This window comes from Coffea arabica, chromosome 7c, assembly GCF_036785885.1.
Source record: "Coffea arabica cultivar ET-39 chromosome 7c, Coffea Arabica ET-39 HiFi, whole genome shotgun sequence".
Lineage (NCBI taxonomy): Eukaryota > Viridiplantae > Streptophyta > Magnoliopsida > Gentianales > Rubiaceae > Coffea > Coffea arabica.
The window spans coordinates 8908576-8924766 of NC_092322.1; the positions used below are offsets into that span (position 1 = coordinate 8908576).

Consider the following 16191-nt stretch of genomic DNA (forward strand, 5'->3'; position numbering starts at 1 on the left):
GATTTATGGCTATACTGTTATCTATCCCAGTGTGAACGCCCATACAGATTTTCCCATACGCTTACGTCCAATGATCCAAAAGAAGATTACATATAGTTATACCAAAATGAACAAAATAGGGGCCTTAATTCTGTGGATTGAGTAAATGTGAGCCATCGTAGTAGAACGACCGACATCATCATTGACTTGGAAAATAGAATTAAATTTTGGAGAAAAAATGAAGTGCATTTCACACTCGGTTCATTAAATTCAATGGAAAATCTGAAATCACAGGTTGACTTAAAAAAGAAGAAAAAGAAAAAATCTATCTAAATACGACATGAGCTGTTGTATACTATTTGTAGGGTAATTTTTAATGTTACAGGATTAAACCAAAAAAAAAAAAAAAAACACAGCTGCCACAGATGAAATTGAGCACAATTTTGCAAAGAAATAGCCCACGTATGTTATTTTAATGTTATAGGATTAAACCCAAAAAAAAAAAAACACACATCTGTAATCTCGTTCACCTCCAAAAAAAAAAAAGATATATATATATATATATAGTGCACTCATTGTATCCGATTTTCTTAGTGTAGTAAATAGATGGGTACTGAATTAAAAATAAGGGATTATTTCATCGATTAATTTTGTCTACATCATTACCATATACCTTACTAGATCTAGATGCATGGCCCATTGTCTCAATTTGAGTTTGAACACGGAGGAGATTTGCACTAATAGTAGCAATTGTGTGCAACAAATACACTTTCAAGTTCCATATCTTCAATTTCATATGTGGTTGCAACCCCAACCACTTGTGCATGCCCATTATTTGGACACGCATACATAGTAGATTTCGTATTGTACTATTACCATTAACTTTTTCTTTATAAAAAAGCATAATTTTATTAAAATAAATCCAAACTAACGGTTAAAAAGTACATAATACATGACATAGATATAAAATTTAACTAACTAACATATATAACAGGTCAAAAAATTAACAAGGACATAACAGTGAAGCTCCAAAACTGCTACATTACCATTAAGCTTTTGAATAGGAGTGCATAACAATTGCGGTAGGATAGAGTATTATTTGAAATAATTACTGTAGTACTTCTTGTGATATGATGCATGTGAGATAAAAAAATGATTGGAAATATAAAAAGGTGAATTGAAAAATATATTTATGATGCAAACGAAATATTATTTAAGATAATTTACTATCCAAACACTCCCATTGACTGAAGATTGATTGAAGATTAGTACCGGGCAATCACTCAACTTAGTAGTTAATTACACTAGTGTTTTGATCTTTCCTTAGACGAACAAATTTGTTGTTGTCGGGGTTGGGGAGAATTAAAGAGACGAGAGGTGAAGGGCAAACGGTCCGCTCCGCAACAACGATAGGAGCCGCCCCGGAAACAGAGTCAGCGTTCATCTACTGCACGTAATCGCTCCCTTCCAACTTTGGGAATCGCTTCCACCATATTACGTCGTCAATTTAGAAACAAGGAGTAGCTTTATTTAGTGGCGAGCCAATGATTGTTCACACTCGCAATCCAGGTTGCAAAGTGCTTGCCAAGGCTCACGCTAGTGGTTCAATTTTTATGAAATAAAAAAAATTGTCGTTTTCTCATAATTTCGATTAGAATCCCACGAATTTGAGATTAAAATATGTTGATAAACCTTTGATAAGTGATCGATAAATAGTCAAATACAGCCTGCTGCCTACTTATATATGTGTCATATAGCTAATTTCCGCTATAAAGTGTAGAATGTTAAATAAAAAAAGTTTTTCTAATGAATATTTAATAGATACTCGTTTATACATTTAAATCAAATTTAATTTACCAAATAAATGCATGTATTAATAATTATTATGAAATGTTATATTTATATACTTTTTCGGAACTTTAACATTTGAATCACGTCTTAGAAAGGCCCAAATAAAAAAAATAAAAAAAAGCCTTTTTCTCAACTTTTTTCATGCCTTCATTTTTGGTATTTTGCTCTTGAAGATGTGAATAGAATATAAATAAGAAACTCACACTTAAGCCCTCAGGGGCTTGGTCTGGTGGTTGAGGTTGCTGAAAATGGAGCCTCAGGTCCCTGGTTCGAACCTTGCTGCCAGCAAGTTGCTGAGGGTGATGAATAGTCTGCGGAGTCCACTCCCTGCGGGACACACCTAAAAAAAAAAAAAAAAAACTCACACTTAGTTTAATTTCCACTTAAAATTGAGAACGTCATTGTATACTTACTAGAGTTTGAAAAGAAACGAAAGTTAAAAGAAACTTGTCAAAACTCACACCACAGCCTCTGTGCCAGCATGTCAAGATTTTGGCCGCAATCTTGGAGAGTTGGAGGAGAAGACAAAAGAAATTGCCTTTACATGTGACAGCATCTTTTTTTTTTTGACAAAAAGAATGTGACAGCACCTTTACGTCACAAATGCGTAATGACTTTTTAGGGATAATTTCTAAAACCTCCCTTAAGGTTTCAGACAGTCTCACTCCTTTCCCCTGCAGTTTTCAAAATATTAGGAACCTCTCCTAATAGAATATTGAGTCCCACTCTTTACATCATCATAGACAAAATGACTTAAATACTCACACAACTTATCAGATATTTCAAATTATTTGGACAAATTTATTTAAATTAGTTATAAATATGATTAATTGAATTAACGATGATATAAAAGTGCAAATAATATCTAAAATGCCATGAGAAAAAAAGGCACTAAATTCAAGCACCCTACTATGACCGACGTATGGCATAGAAAACTGCAAGAGCAAGAAGTCCCTTCAATTAGAGCAAGAGAATAAGAGATTTTTAACCCACATGTGAAGATTCTCGCCTTTATTGTACAGGATTTAATAGCTCTTTAAACCATATTTTCAAGTTAGTCTTTAAAAATTTTGTACTGAAAAATTTTGATTCTTTTGGCGGCTTATGCTGATATAGTTGTTGTATGTGTATAGCAGATTATACTTAGTTGATTTTTTGTTTCTGAAACCTCCCCTAAAATTTCATTATTATTTAATTGCCTAGGTGCTGTTCGAATGAAATTATCTCACTAATGCAAGGTTTGAGGGCATTTGTGATATCAGGTTATTTTCTCTCTCCAACTCCTGCCTTTTTAATTGTTTATCTTTTTGAATTGGGCAGAATTTGATACTAACTACTTACTTTTAAGAGAGGTCTTTAATATTTTAGAAACTTCAAAGGAGGGAAGTGAGACTGTCAAAGATTTCGAGGAAGGTTTTTGAAATTATCCCTGACTTTTTTAGATCATATGAATTCCCTCTCGCCTTAATCTCAGCCGGTGTCCATATCTTGACTACAATATTATTCATACTACTAGGTCACATCATAGTACGCGTCTTATTAAGTTTTTTTTTTTCCACAAGGGCATTAGCTCATCGGAACAAAATCAATCCAACAAGTTAATTCCAACCCCCCCCCCCCAACAAAAAAACAAAACCCAAAATCAATGTTGATAATGAAAAGGAGCAGGACATGGGCAGTCTGTCCCTTTACTTGTTACATGGGCACAACGATGTAAATCTGTACCGCAAGCATAATTAAGCAATTATCTGGTCACAAATTATTTATGCTTAACTCTTTAATGTGTATTAATCGGTCGAGCCAACTTTTTCTGCCAAGAATTTTCCTACTAATGCTAGATTTATTCAACTACGAAAATGAATTTATTTATTGAATAATCAGATATATTTTATTTGATTGTATTATGCATCGTTATTAATTTGATCTTGCCGGATTATTCTGATCAAAAAATGGTTGCGCCGAGAGTTTTGAAGCAACTTGTTGCCTGTCTGTCTTTGCTTTCAACACACAGAAGATTCATCCGATATTCATAATAATAAGAGATTCAAGATTCAATATTTTGGTACGAGAAGTTCCCGCTAGCCACTAGGAGGTCTTGGACCAGCCAGCCATAACCATTTTTCAGCATCCCTATTTCCCATAGATGTTTATCCAATATAAACAATTCCATATTTTGATCTCCAAACCAACCAAACTCCTATTGGCTTGCAGAATACCGTACGCCGTAACGGATTCATTTCTATTCTCCTAAAGCTCATTCTTTCTTTTTTTTTTTGTTGTCAGCAATAATACATTTATATAACCTATTCTATCATAATATAGAGGAGAGGGGAAGCCTAAAGAGGATGTAGTAGGGGACTAGTGGGTATACAGACCTAATTAGATCAAGAAAATGCTATGACACAATCCTTAAATTTTTTTTATTACAGGTGAGATTTGAACCCTCATCTATAACCCAAGGAGGGACTTAAGCCCTTCCACTCCTTGGTGGCACTGAGCCATTGGCCCTGTGGTTCCTAAAGCTCATTCACGGTTTGTGTTTATCACTTCAAGGCCAACTTTCACACACTCACACACTGATAAAGACAACCCATCGAACAAATACTACTAAAAAAAGAAATAATACTCTATTACTTTATCCCACCCCATTTGGTCAAAATCCCAAATCCTTTATCCGTATATAATATATATGTATGCATTGTCTCAGCTAGCAATTGCAGCCCATCCGCTGTTCTTTGCATAGGCCAAAATGGATCGCTCTGCTAGCGTTTCAAGGCGTGATCCAAATGGTATTGAAAATGGCGCGCCTTTGCAGTCTGAAGATGATGCCTACAACCATGCCACTGGTAACAAGAAATCAGATGATAGAGTGGTGGAGAATGGCATTGAATCAATAGAGAAGATCTTTGAGTCCAAAGAGGTGCCATCATGGCAAAGCCAGCTGACGATAAGGGCCTTTGTTACAGCCTTTTTGCTGGGAATCTTGTTCACTTTCATTGTCATGAAGCTGAATCTCACAACTGGGATTATCCCTTCTCTCAATGTCTCAGCTGGGCTACTGGGGTTCTTTTTCGTCAAGACCTGGACAAAGTTTCTTGAGAAATCTGGGCTTTTGAAGCAGCCTTTTACTAGGCAAGAAAATACTGTCATCCAAACCTGCGTTGTTGCAACCTCTGGCATCGCTTTTAGCGGTAAATATCTCAGACTTCCAAAATCAACATGCATGTTTTGCTATGGAGATGTTACTACTTGTGTTTCTTCCATTTTTATTTTTTTATTTTTTTCCTGGGATCAAGTAGCATAAAGTTGTTGTTTGAGGGTCTAAGACTAATTTTTACGTATCTGAAATTAGAAATCAACCCGAATTAAAGGTAACATTTAAGGGTCCAAGGTTAATTTTCATGTATCATTAGTAGGACTAGGAGAATAAAATGATATTTTCATCTCTGGCGGCGAGTCGGTGGTGGCCCTGGTGCAGAGTTTAGCCTTTTAGGTGTTAGTCACATGTTCCGGCGTGGCCTGAAGAGTAATGATGGGTGGGGAAATCGAGATTGATTGATGGAAATTGGGATGTGAATTTATGATGAAACCATGGATTATTTGCTTATGCTAATGGAGTCCAATGAAAATCGGCACTTTGAGGGTCCCGAACGTGTGAATATAGAGAGTTTGGGGGACCCTGTTGGAGCTTTCACTAATAATTCATTTAGCGGCATAGAGATATATTTCAATCTGTTCTTTTCTTTTAGTTTAGTGTCAAAATCACCGCTTCCTAATAGCATAATAATGGGAAAATGCTATGCATACGGTTGGAAACTTTTATGCAATCATGTCTTTAATGCTGAACTTTCCGGTTGAGAGTTCTTGCTTGCTGCCTTTTCCTTCATCCAACTTGGGGTAAAATAAGAACAAAAACTTTGCCTTTCTTCACGAGTATCAGTTCTGGCAAATTCCCAAAGTCTTACGGCGGTCAAGATTCTATCTGGTATCCGGTTCTACAAAACTTTGATGGATCCATGTAACTTTTACACGGAATATCATTAAGTAACAGTAGTAATATAAACATCTTTTGGGCTGTCAGTTTTGAAAATGAATCAATTTCTATCCTTTAACGTGAATCTTTCTTTGCAAAGAAGCTCCTTGATTCTATGTAATTTGAGCTACACCAGCTGTGTGTGTGTGTCGTGTTGCTTGTGTGTTTAGTATCAGCTCTCATCACAAGTGATGCCGTAAAAAGTTCGGCAGCTGGGTGGGAATGACCTTTCACAAGATTCCAAAATCTGCCTGCACTTGTGCAAAATAGACTAGTATTGCTTCAAATTTATGAAGTGTTTGGTCAATAGCGTAATCTTTTTATAACCTACGAAATGGTTTGCCTTCACTGGAAAGTTTGGATTAGACTGTTTTACTTAATTCCCTTGTCATATCCGGTGGTTATTGATTACTCTAAGATAGAGCTTAATTTGCTTTGCATGGTGGTGTCAAAGAAGCCATGATTAGGAAAACATTTTCCGTGACTTGTGGTGCGACTGTATATGATGCAGATGATGGAACAATTGAATAGTAAGTCAGTGCTTAGTGTGTCAAGATGTTGATGGGTGCATAGAAATAAAATTATTAAAGAGATGAATCTTCTAAACAGTAATAATAATTGCAATCTGACACCCCATCTGTGATCAACTCAACGCCTTGATTCCCTAATCTATCTATCCCTGGCATCTCAAAACGGCAAGTTCATGTTTCAGTCTGGAAAATCAAGAAAAGTTATTTCTTAAGTGGAAAATCAAGAAAAGTTTTTGGACTTTGGCTTATTTTTATTTTAGTTGTGTTGTTTTAGTAACTAAACCTTGGCCAGCAGGTGATAGATATATCAAAATTTTGAACTGATGCGGGCAAATCACTTCTCTTTCTATTTGGAACTCTAAAATTTAACTGAAGCACGAGATTGTGGAAAAGTAGCTGTGATGCATCACAAGCAACCAGAAATAGTTATTGGTAACCTATTTTGACTCGAAATTCCTGACTAGGACGCAGTGGGATATCGTAGCACGTCAACCTTAAATGAAAACCAATATCCACTTAATTTATTTTGTATGAAACATCTTTTAACCCAGCATGACGCGCCAGGACCTGTTTCTCTATACCATTTAGCAATCTGAAGGCTGCTAGTTGAAAAAAAAAAAAAAAACTTTTGGATTTTGTGGGTGACGCTCACCATTGGAGGATGTATATTATTTCAAACATTTTTATTAGGATTGCTGGTTTTTTTTACTTCTTTTCACTTTTAATTTAATGTCTTCAGTTGCTAATGTTACGAAGACTCGGACTTGGTGAATGAAGTGTAAAAATTTGGCTATACAGGCTATGGCGTGTAAAAACATACTATGTTCACTTGCTAATATTATGAAGACTCAGACTTGATGAACAGAGTGTAAAAACAGGACATCAGTCTTTTAGTGTATGAACTGTTGCTTCTGTCTGCTTCAGTGGGTTTCTTTGATGGCAGTTTGTTCCGAATGAGGGCCATATATTGTTTGATTACCTAATGCAGAATTCCAAGGCAGAAATAACCATGATGACAAGTTAAGACACACACCTGATGTAGAAGTAAAACAAAAAGGCCTGTTATTATTATATCTTTTTTTATTTTTTAAAAGCCTCTTATTTAAGTAATTTTTTATACTAACAAGTCTTTTTCCAAACTCTGACGAAATCCCAGTTTGAAATAGTGCCTAAACTAAGCTGTTAAATACGTTGATGCTAGCTAGTTCTGTTGGTTGTCATCTTGGCAATAGTACAGCACTGAATGGTAACTTTGTGTCTTTGGACCTTGTAGTAGCGTTACTCATTAGCTAACCAGGATGCTTGTTACTATGTCTTCTATCAGCAAAATTTCACACAGAAAAATAAGAAGAAGAAAAGGCTATGCAACTGGAAATTACTAATATGCACTAATTCACTGTTCTGTGAGTCCTTGAGTGAAGTTGTATATTCCATTAACACTATAGCTATCAAATGCTCCATCCTTGAACTACCAATACTGATTCTCCATTCCCTGGACTCCAATATGCAGGAGGTTTTGGCAGCTACATTTTTGGAATGAGTGAAGTTGTTGCTAAACAGTCTGGTGAAGATAACTTTGCACAGAACATCAAGATCCCATCTCTTGGGTGGATGTTTGGATTTCTTTTTCTTGTTAGCTTTCTTGGGCTATTCTCTGTGGTGCCCCTGAGAAAGGTATCTCTGGACTTGCTCTTTACCTCTGTTTCTGGATGATCACCAAATTCACTTGTCATGTACCTGGCATCCTTGTGTTTAAATCTTTTGTCCTGCTATTTCTTTGGCATCCTTGAATAGGGTTCCACTGTCCATGCATTTTCTTTGTCGATCCTCATTCTGAATTAGCCTCTGTGTTGCCTCAGTATTTTGGGCATCAAAACGTGTTCTGCTCATAACCATTTCTTTGTTTGTTAACTGCATCAGATAATGATCATAGACTTCAAATTGACATATCCCAGCGGTACTGCAACTGCTTATCTTATCAACAGTTTCCACACTCCCCAAGGAGCCAAGCTAGCAAAGTAAGACGAGGACCATATAATCTTCTATTACATGTCTTATTGACATTGATGATCTAATTTGCTTCTCATACTCTCTTGCTCATAAAATTTTAATGCAGGAAGCAAGTGAGAACTCTTGGAAAATTCTTTTCCTTCAGCTTCTTGTGGGGTTTCTTCCAGTGGTTCTTCACTGCAGGAGACGGCTGTGGATTTGTGCAGTTCCCAACTTTTGGCCTCAAAGCTTATAAAAATAGGCAAGTCCTTGATCTAGTTCTGGCTGAAGGGATCAGAATGAAATTTCTTTGGTGTTTGTTTGCTCAATTAACGGTTTGTCTTGTCGTCAACCATTATTTTCTAAACGAATTTTAATCATCATAAATGTATAAGAGCATATTGTGCAACTTTAATCATCAATTAACAAGGGCATAATTGGGATATCAAAATGTAAGACCACAATAATGCTTACGCTCAAAGGTACCAAGACTCATGGTACTTTAGAAATAGTATTATAAAATGATAATGATGATATATAAAACATCTTGCATACATTAAGCTGTTAGCGCATAAAAATGCATAACACCCTTGGGACCAAAACCTGTTTTTTGTTGTGCAGGTTTAATTTTCTTGTGTCAGACATTCTTGGATACCAATATGTAGCTTATTAACTTGTTTAACCATTTGTTTTCTACGAAATCAGGTTTTACTTCGATTTCTCTGCAACCTATGTTGGTGTTGGGATGATATGTCCTTATTTAATCAATGTCTCTGTGCTAGTTGGAGCAATCCTTTCTTGGGGCATCATGTGGCCTCTCATAGAGAATAGGAAGGGTGACTGGTATAGTGCAACTGAAAATTCTAGCAGCCTCCATGGAATACAAGGTTATCGGGTAATTTTCTTACCTATGCCAGAAGTAAGCAACCAAAGTACAGATGGTGACCTTCTGTTCATTCTTCTTCTTTATAGGTTTTCATTGCCATAGCTATGATACTTGGTGATGGGCTTTACAACTTTGTGAAAGTTCTTGGACGCACTTTAATTGCCATGTATCACCAAATCTACAAGAAAGATGCTGGTGCTGTTCTCCCAGTTGGTGTTAATAACTCACCTGTCAACTCAGCATTGTCTTATGATGATGAACGCCGAAGGCAACTATTCCTGAAGGATCAAATTCCATTGTGGGTTGCTATCACTGGTTACATCACCATTTCCATAATTTCCGTTATAGTTCTCCCGCACATCTTCCCCCAGCTCAAGTGGTATTACATTCTCGTCATTTATATTTTTGCTCCAATCCTAGCCTTTTGTAATGCCTATGGCTGCGGGCTTACCGACTGGTCACTAGCATCCACATATGGAAAGCTGGCAATCTTCATAGTTGGGGCATGGGCTGGTGCCGCCCATGGTGGTGTTATTGCTGGATTAGCTGCATGTGGGGTCATGATGAATATTGTTTCCACAGCTTCGGACCTCACACAGGACTTCAAGACAGGTTATTTGACCCTTGCCTCCCCAAGATCTATGTTTGTCAGCCAGATCATTGGAACAGCTATGGGTTGTATTATTTCTCCTAGTGTATTCTGGCTCTTCTACAAGGCCTTCCATGATTTGGGAGAACAAGGTTCAGAATATCCAGCACCTTATGCTCTAATTTACCGTAACATGGCGATCTTGGGAGTTGAAGGATTTGGCGCTTTGCCAAAGAACTGCCTCACACTTTGCTATGTATTCTTTGCTGAAGCAGTTGTCATCAATGGCATCCGAGACTTGTTGGGGAAGAAGTGGGCACGGTTTATTCCTCTTCCAATGGCAATGGCAATACCATTCTATCTTGGATCATACTTTGCCATTGATATGTGTGTTGGTAGCTTGATACTATTCGTTTGGGAGAAGTTGAACAAGGCCAAGGCTGATGCATTTGGACCTGCCGTAGCCTCTGGATTGATATGTGGAGATGGCATATGGACATTGCCTAGTGCAATACTAGCTTTGGCAGGTGTCAATCCTCCAATTTGCATGAAATTTCTTTCGAGGAAAGTCAATTCTAAGGTCGATACCTTCTTAGGTTCTTGAAGCTTGTAACTTGAAAAGCTGGAGTCACTTGCACGCTTTATGATTTCTGTGTCCTTGTATTCTCACGTTTTCCTAGTCCGTGTTTTTCAGCATCTCAATTCGAAAGTGTAAAGTGATGTATATAGACATATTTGGGATCAAAGATGCTAGTTTAAAGTGTCGTTTTATTCTGTACCTTGTTTGAAGACGACTGCTTGTAGCCTGACAGTTTCAATGCATGCTAGATAGATTGATAGACTGAAATTGCAGATTGGACATCTAGAAATGTAGGCTCCCTCTCTCTCTTTTTCTTTTCTATGGATTGCATGTTGAAACTTTTTAGCTTCGGGGTTCGTAGAAATCCTCAAAAGAATTCTTCTCGTCAGCTGAAGATTATATTTGGCATCCTTTCACTCTTTTTTTTTTTTTTATTCTGCCAAAGAAATATTATCGTTTGGTTTATGATATACTTGATCAACCAGCCAACTTCCACCCGCATGGAATGGCTAAGGCAAATGCACCTATTTATCTTTCGTTAGCCCAGCCTAAATCTCCACCCTCCTTGACGGCTTTTTACTTTGTTGTTGCTGTTTTTTTTTCATACATACATATATAATTTTGTTTAGTATATAAAAAAAAAAAAAAAGAAGTGAAAAGAAATTGGTGATGGGTTTATGATGACATTCTTTGGACCGAATGAGTAATTTTGGAGCTGTCATAAAATGATAAAATTGGATTTAAACTCGTGGTCCGTCTCTTATGGAGCTTCAATTGTTTATTGCTACCTGCACAAAGTTATGCTCTTTTTTGGACATTGCTGATGCTTTATATGCTCTTTGTTCATACTAGTCTGTCTTTCTAATTGCATTTCATTCAGTATGCATGTACAATGTGTTGAAGATACAATGTGTTATTCAAGTGAATTTACAAGGTTGGTTAGTACTTAGGCCTCAATCAGCTCGCGTATTGGTTTTCTAGATAGATGATCAGGAGGAATGTGGGTAAACTCTGAGAGCAGAGCCCTGAACTCATCACCTGTCAGGGTTTCCTTTTCTTGCAGCACTTCCGCTATACTGTCCATTGCCTCCCTGCTATTTCTTATGTGATTCTTTGCAATTTCATATGCTCTTTCAATAATCTGACGCACTGATTTATCAATATCTTCGGCAAGCTTTTCAGACAGGTTGTTTCTTGCCAGCATTCTCAGCACCACATCACTGCTCTGTCCTGCCGGATCAGTCAAAGACCACGGCCCAATCTCAGACATTCCATAAGTTGTCACCATCTGTTATATATATATAAAAAAAAAAAAAAAAAAAAACAAGAAAAAAAGAATACCAGCAGACTAAGTTGAATTTGTAAAACTTGAATATGGTTATCCTGATTTCCAAAGAATTAAGTTCTTGAAACATACCTGTCTTGCTACTTGGGTAATCTGCTGCAAGTCTCCTGCAGCACCAGTTGTTATTTCTGGTTCGCCGAATATTATTTCTTCTGCGGCCCTACCTCCAAGCCCTCCAACAATTCTGGCGAAAAGCTGCTGCTTTGAGATCAGTGTTGGATCCTCACCGGGTATGAACCACGTCAGACCACGGGCTTGACCCCTAGGGATCATTGTCACCTTCTGTACAGGATCATGACCCGGTGTCAAGGTCCTGTATTCAGCCAAGGAAAACGATAAGCTCATAATGTATCGTTCATGTTAAACAGCCTAGACGCATGAAGGATCTTGCTTAACATGACTATTAAAGGAAGAAGCTTCGGTCCATTTTTTCATTTTTAGAATATTCCGCAAGAGTAAGATGATACATAACAATAGAAATGAGAACCACTGAGTGATGAACTCACGCGCAGACTGCATGCCCAACTTCATGATAAGCCACTAAAATCTTGCTCTTTCCATCTGTCATCTTGGTTCCCTCCATTCCAGCTACAATTCGATCAATTGAATCATCAATCTCTTTTAAGGTTATCTTCTCTTTGCCTCTCCGACCAGCAAGAATAGCAGCTTCATTCATGAGGTTTGCAAGATCTGCACCACTGAATCCTGGAGTCCTCATAGAAATGACACTGAGAGAGACATCCTTGTCGAGTTTCTTGTTGTTGCTGTGAACCTTCAATATTTCTTCTCTCCCTCTTACATCTGGGAGTCCAACACTAACCTGTTAAAACAAATTAAGATTTGATTAGTAGTGTGTTTCTGCTTCTCAAAGTCACATCAGCATGATTAGTACCTGTCTGTCAAACCTTCCTGGCCTAAGCAAAGCTTCATCTAGAACATCGGGTCTGTTAGTGGCAGCAAGGACAATGACTCCAGTATTTCCCGTAAAACCATCCATTTCTGTGAGCAGCTGGTTAAGTGTTTGCTCCCTTTCGTCATTTCCTCCACCAATACCAGTTCCTCTCTGCCTCCCAACAGCGTCAATCTCATCAATGAAGACCAAACATGGTGAATTCTGTTGAGCTTTGTTGAATAAGTCCCTCACTCTAGAAGCTCCCACTCCAACAAACATCTCAATAAACTCTGAACCTGAAAGGTTAAAGAAAGGAACCCCCGCTTCTCCAGCTATGGCTTTAGCCAACAATGTCTTCCCTGTTCCTGGAGGTCCTATTAAGAGTACGCCCTTGGGAATTTTTGCTCCTACTGCAGCAAATTTATCTGGGGTTCTTAAGAACTCAACAACTTCCTGAAAATCTTGCTTTGCTTCATCAACTCCAGCTACATCATCAAATGTCACTCCAGTATTTGGTTCCATTTGAAATTTGGCTTTGCTCCTGTAAGAATATTCCAATAGTTTTCAGTACTAACTTCAAAATTTTTATTGCTTACTAATGACCAATACTTGCATTGTAAATCAGAATGTTCAACTTACCTTCCTAATCCAAAAGGTAGGTTTGGACCTCCAGCTCCGGGTGTATTTGAAGAACTTCTCAAGAGGAGAGCGCCAAGCAGTATCAAGGGAAAAGCCAAATTTCCCAGCAAGTCAAGAACGGCAGAGGCCATATTCACCTCCATTGGATGAGATGCAAAATCCACATCCTTCTCTTTGAGCTTTGTCAACAATTCTTGTGGCAATCCAGGCAGCTGAACTTTAACTCTCTGGAATTTCTCCAGTGCAGGATTGTATATCTCAACAATTGCCACAGTCCCATTCTCGAACAAATCCACCTTCTTAACATTACCTTGATCTAAGTACTCTAACAATCTTGAATACGACATTCTACTCGAACTAGCTTCCATTGGACTTTCTGGCTCTGGTCCAGCCCTTGCAGGCTGAGCCAGAGTCCCTCCAACTAGGCTTACACCAGTGCTTTGTAACAGGTTTCGCCGACTAAATTTGACATCAATATTCGCTACTGGAGTTCTGTGACATGTGTTCTCTCTGCTGGAGCTTTTGCTGATCCTGGAACTGTCTTTTGGATCATCTTGGCATTTGCAGATGGGAAGGTGAGACATAGATAAAGATAGAGCAGGAGACATTTTATTAACTGAAAATTTTTTCAGTAACTTAAAGGTAGAGTGGATTCAAAACACTTAGTAGCTGTATGAGGATATCCTGTGTTTTCTGCAGTTGATGGCAGTTGGACAGTTTTGGAGGGAATGATTGGTTGCAGTTTAAATAGGAGAAGAGCAAGATGCTTCTAGCAGCTTTTGGCTTGGCAGTATATGCAGCGTGGATGTTTCTCATCCTAGTCGACTTTCGTTCGTGAAGGATCTGGAGTAGTTTATTTGTCTTGTAGATGACTCAGATGCATGAAATTAAGGATTCTTGATACTCAAGTTGGACCTCAAGAATGACAAACGTTATAAACCCTCATTTTTTTTTGGACCATACACTTGGAAAGGTAAAGGTCTTCCATTGCCAAATTTTTGTGTGGAGAAAAATGTGAAAGACCCTAAAGAGCTCAAGAAAATTTAAGAGCATGTTTGCTTTTACCAACTATATCCCGGATTGAAATCGAATACATATTCATCATTCAGCATTATTTGACACACAGTTGTCATAGTTTTGCATCAACCTACGCTTCCAAGTCTTGAGCCCCTAATCCAGAAGTTTGAATAGGAAAAATCTTAAGCCGTGAGCCTTCTGTTGGTGACTTCCCCCCCTTTTTTCGGTCCACCTTTGAATTTTCCTGATAATTAGTTTTCTGATATTTTATTTATAATGTTTTAAAAATAATCAATCCCTAGTGTATTCCCTAATATATCTGCTCTCTAATCTGAAACTTGATCACCATCAATTAGAATAGTCAACTTGTTAAAATTCATTGGAAAAAGGAAGAAACCAATTTAAAAATAAAATTCACAATAGCAAAGGGTATTTTCGGTCTCCCTTGAAGTTATGTGACACAAAACAAAAGTTAAGAGAATAAGGTAAATATCAATGCATGCCTTATCGAAGTAAATTATAGTTAATCCAACTTTTCAGTAAACTTTTTATTACTACAGAGTTTCCAAATTTTTACTCTTCTTTGAATGATTCTTGGACTTCATGTCAATTTGTGGGAAATCAAATTGATTGATTGTTGAATGAGGATTCGAAATAACCTATGAGTGATGTAAGGAGACCCTTTTGTTGAAACTTTAGTTACATAAAGTAATTTTAGGCCCCCATAACTAGGGAATAAATGTTGCAGTGGTTGCTAAGTATAAAGAGAAGGGATAATATCAAAAAAAATCCCATGAGATTTTTCTTAATATCACCTAATACCCCTAAAATTTTAAAAATATCACTTACCTTCCTTACTTTTGTTATTTATGCAACAAAATTTTCAAAAATCCTAAACTACCTTTTTGCTTGTTAAATAAAAATACTCCTAAATCACTTTGTTTACTCCAAGAAAATCATCTCTTAAAAAACAATCTCTAGTAATACTACTACGCCACAATATGCTATAGTCTATAAAAATATAAATTTGAAAAATAAAAAATGTATTTGCAAAGAAATATACTAGCACCAATTTAACTTGGATAACTTTTCTATACACTGTCAATGCATAATTTTTTTTTTAATATTAACAGGTTTAAATCATGCTACATAATATAAATTCAAATCATGCACATGTCGCATACATTCAAAACTATTAGTGTAAAAAAATCATTATACTATTAGTATATGAAAAGTTAATTCATTTAACCTTTATACATTCAAAATTGATTTCTTATGATTTTTATTTTTTTCCCAACTTCTTTTTAACCAGTGCCCAAGATTTTAAATTGCATTGATCATTATAAAAATCAATTCAAAAAAAAATCGTATCCTACTCTATCATATTCACAAAAAATAAAAGAAATAATATTTAATTTACTATAATTTACAAATAAAAAAATGACATATTCATCCAAACAAAAAATAAGTAAGAGAGAATGATGGAAAAAGAAGAAAGAGAAAAACGTACCTTTAAATTTATTTTTTTAACTTCATTTATTTGATATGTGAATTATATACCAAGTGAGGATTAATATAATCTTTTCACAATTCACAAGGGATGCAAGTAATATTTTTAAAACTGCAAGATGCTAAGTGACATTAGAAGAAACCTCAAGGAAGGTTTCTGATACTGATATTATCCCAAACACGTAGAAATCTTCAACTGCGAAAAATGCAAAGACAGCCAGCTCGGCTTCCCCACTCTCCTCTCATTTTCCCCTTTTTTCCATTCACAAGTATACCCCGCGTACCATGGTTGCATATACCCTTTCACGGACACGTGGATAAACCAGTAAAACGAACAACTTTCAGGACGAAG

The 16191-nt window shown here is 36.8% G+C and overlaps 2 protein-coding genes across 2 annotated transcripts; one reads left to right on the forward strand and one right to left on the reverse strand.

The window, feature by feature from the left end:
• The first annotated feature begins 4479 nt into the window (after window positions 1-4479).
• On the forward strand, window positions 4480-10704 carry LOC113698658 (probable metal-nicotianamine transporter YSL7). Its single transcript, XM_027218546.2, has 6 exons — window positions 4480-5021; window positions 7904-8067; window positions 8314-8411; window positions 8510-8644; window positions 9088-9277; window positions 9355-10704. Exons 1-6 carry the CDS (start codon window positions 4580-4582, stop codon window positions 10459-10461), a joined length of 2136 nt encoding a protein of 711 aa, XP_027074347.1. The 5' UTR covers window positions 4480-4579; the 3' UTR covers window positions 10462-10704.
• A 571-nt stretch (window positions 10705-11275) lies between these two features.
• Window positions 11276-14053, reverse strand: LOC113698659 (ATP-dependent zinc metalloprotease FTSH 6, chloroplastic-like). Its single transcript, XM_027218548.2, has 5 exons — window positions 13314-14053; window positions 12675-13215; window positions 12289-12602; window positions 11855-12095; window positions 11276-11725 (listed from the first exon to the last, which is right to left on the reverse strand). Exons 1-5 carry the CDS (start codon window positions 13919-13921, stop codon window positions 11384-11386), a joined length of 2046 nt encoding a protein of 681 aa, XP_027074349.1. The 5' UTR covers window positions 13922-14053; the 3' UTR covers window positions 11276-11383.
• Window positions 14054-16191: the final 2138 nt, after the last annotated feature.

What these genes read in the sequence shown, in the direction of transcription:
- LOC113698658 (XM_027218546.2), top strand. Translation starts at nt 4,580, where the DNA reads ATGGATCGCTCTGCTAGCGTTTCAAGGCGTGATCCAAATGGTATTGAA. An exon ending in CTCAAAGCTTATAAAAATAG is followed by an intron (nt 8,645 to 9,087) that starts GCAAGTCCTTGA and finishes CTACGAAATCAG; the next exon opens with GTTTTACTTCGATTTCTCTG. An exon ending in ATGGAATACAAGGTTATCGG is followed by an intron (nt 9,278 to 9,354) that starts GTAATTTTCTTA and finishes TCTTCTTTATAG; the next exon opens with GTTTTCATTGCCATAGCTAT.
- LOC113698659 (XM_027218548.2), bottom strand. Translation starts at nt 13,921, where the DNA reads ATGTCTCCTGCTCTATCTTTATCTATGTCTCACCTTCCCATCTGCAAA. An exon ending in CAGGAAGGTTTGACAGACAG is followed by an intron (nt 12,603 to 12,674) that starts GTACTAATCATG and finishes TTGTTTTAACAG; the next exon opens with GTTAGTGTTGGACTCCCAGA. An exon ending in TTACCCAAGTAGCAAGACAG is followed by an intron (nt 11,726 to 11,854) that starts GTATGTTTCAAG and finishes TATATATAACAG; the next exon opens with ATGGTGACAACTTATGGAAT.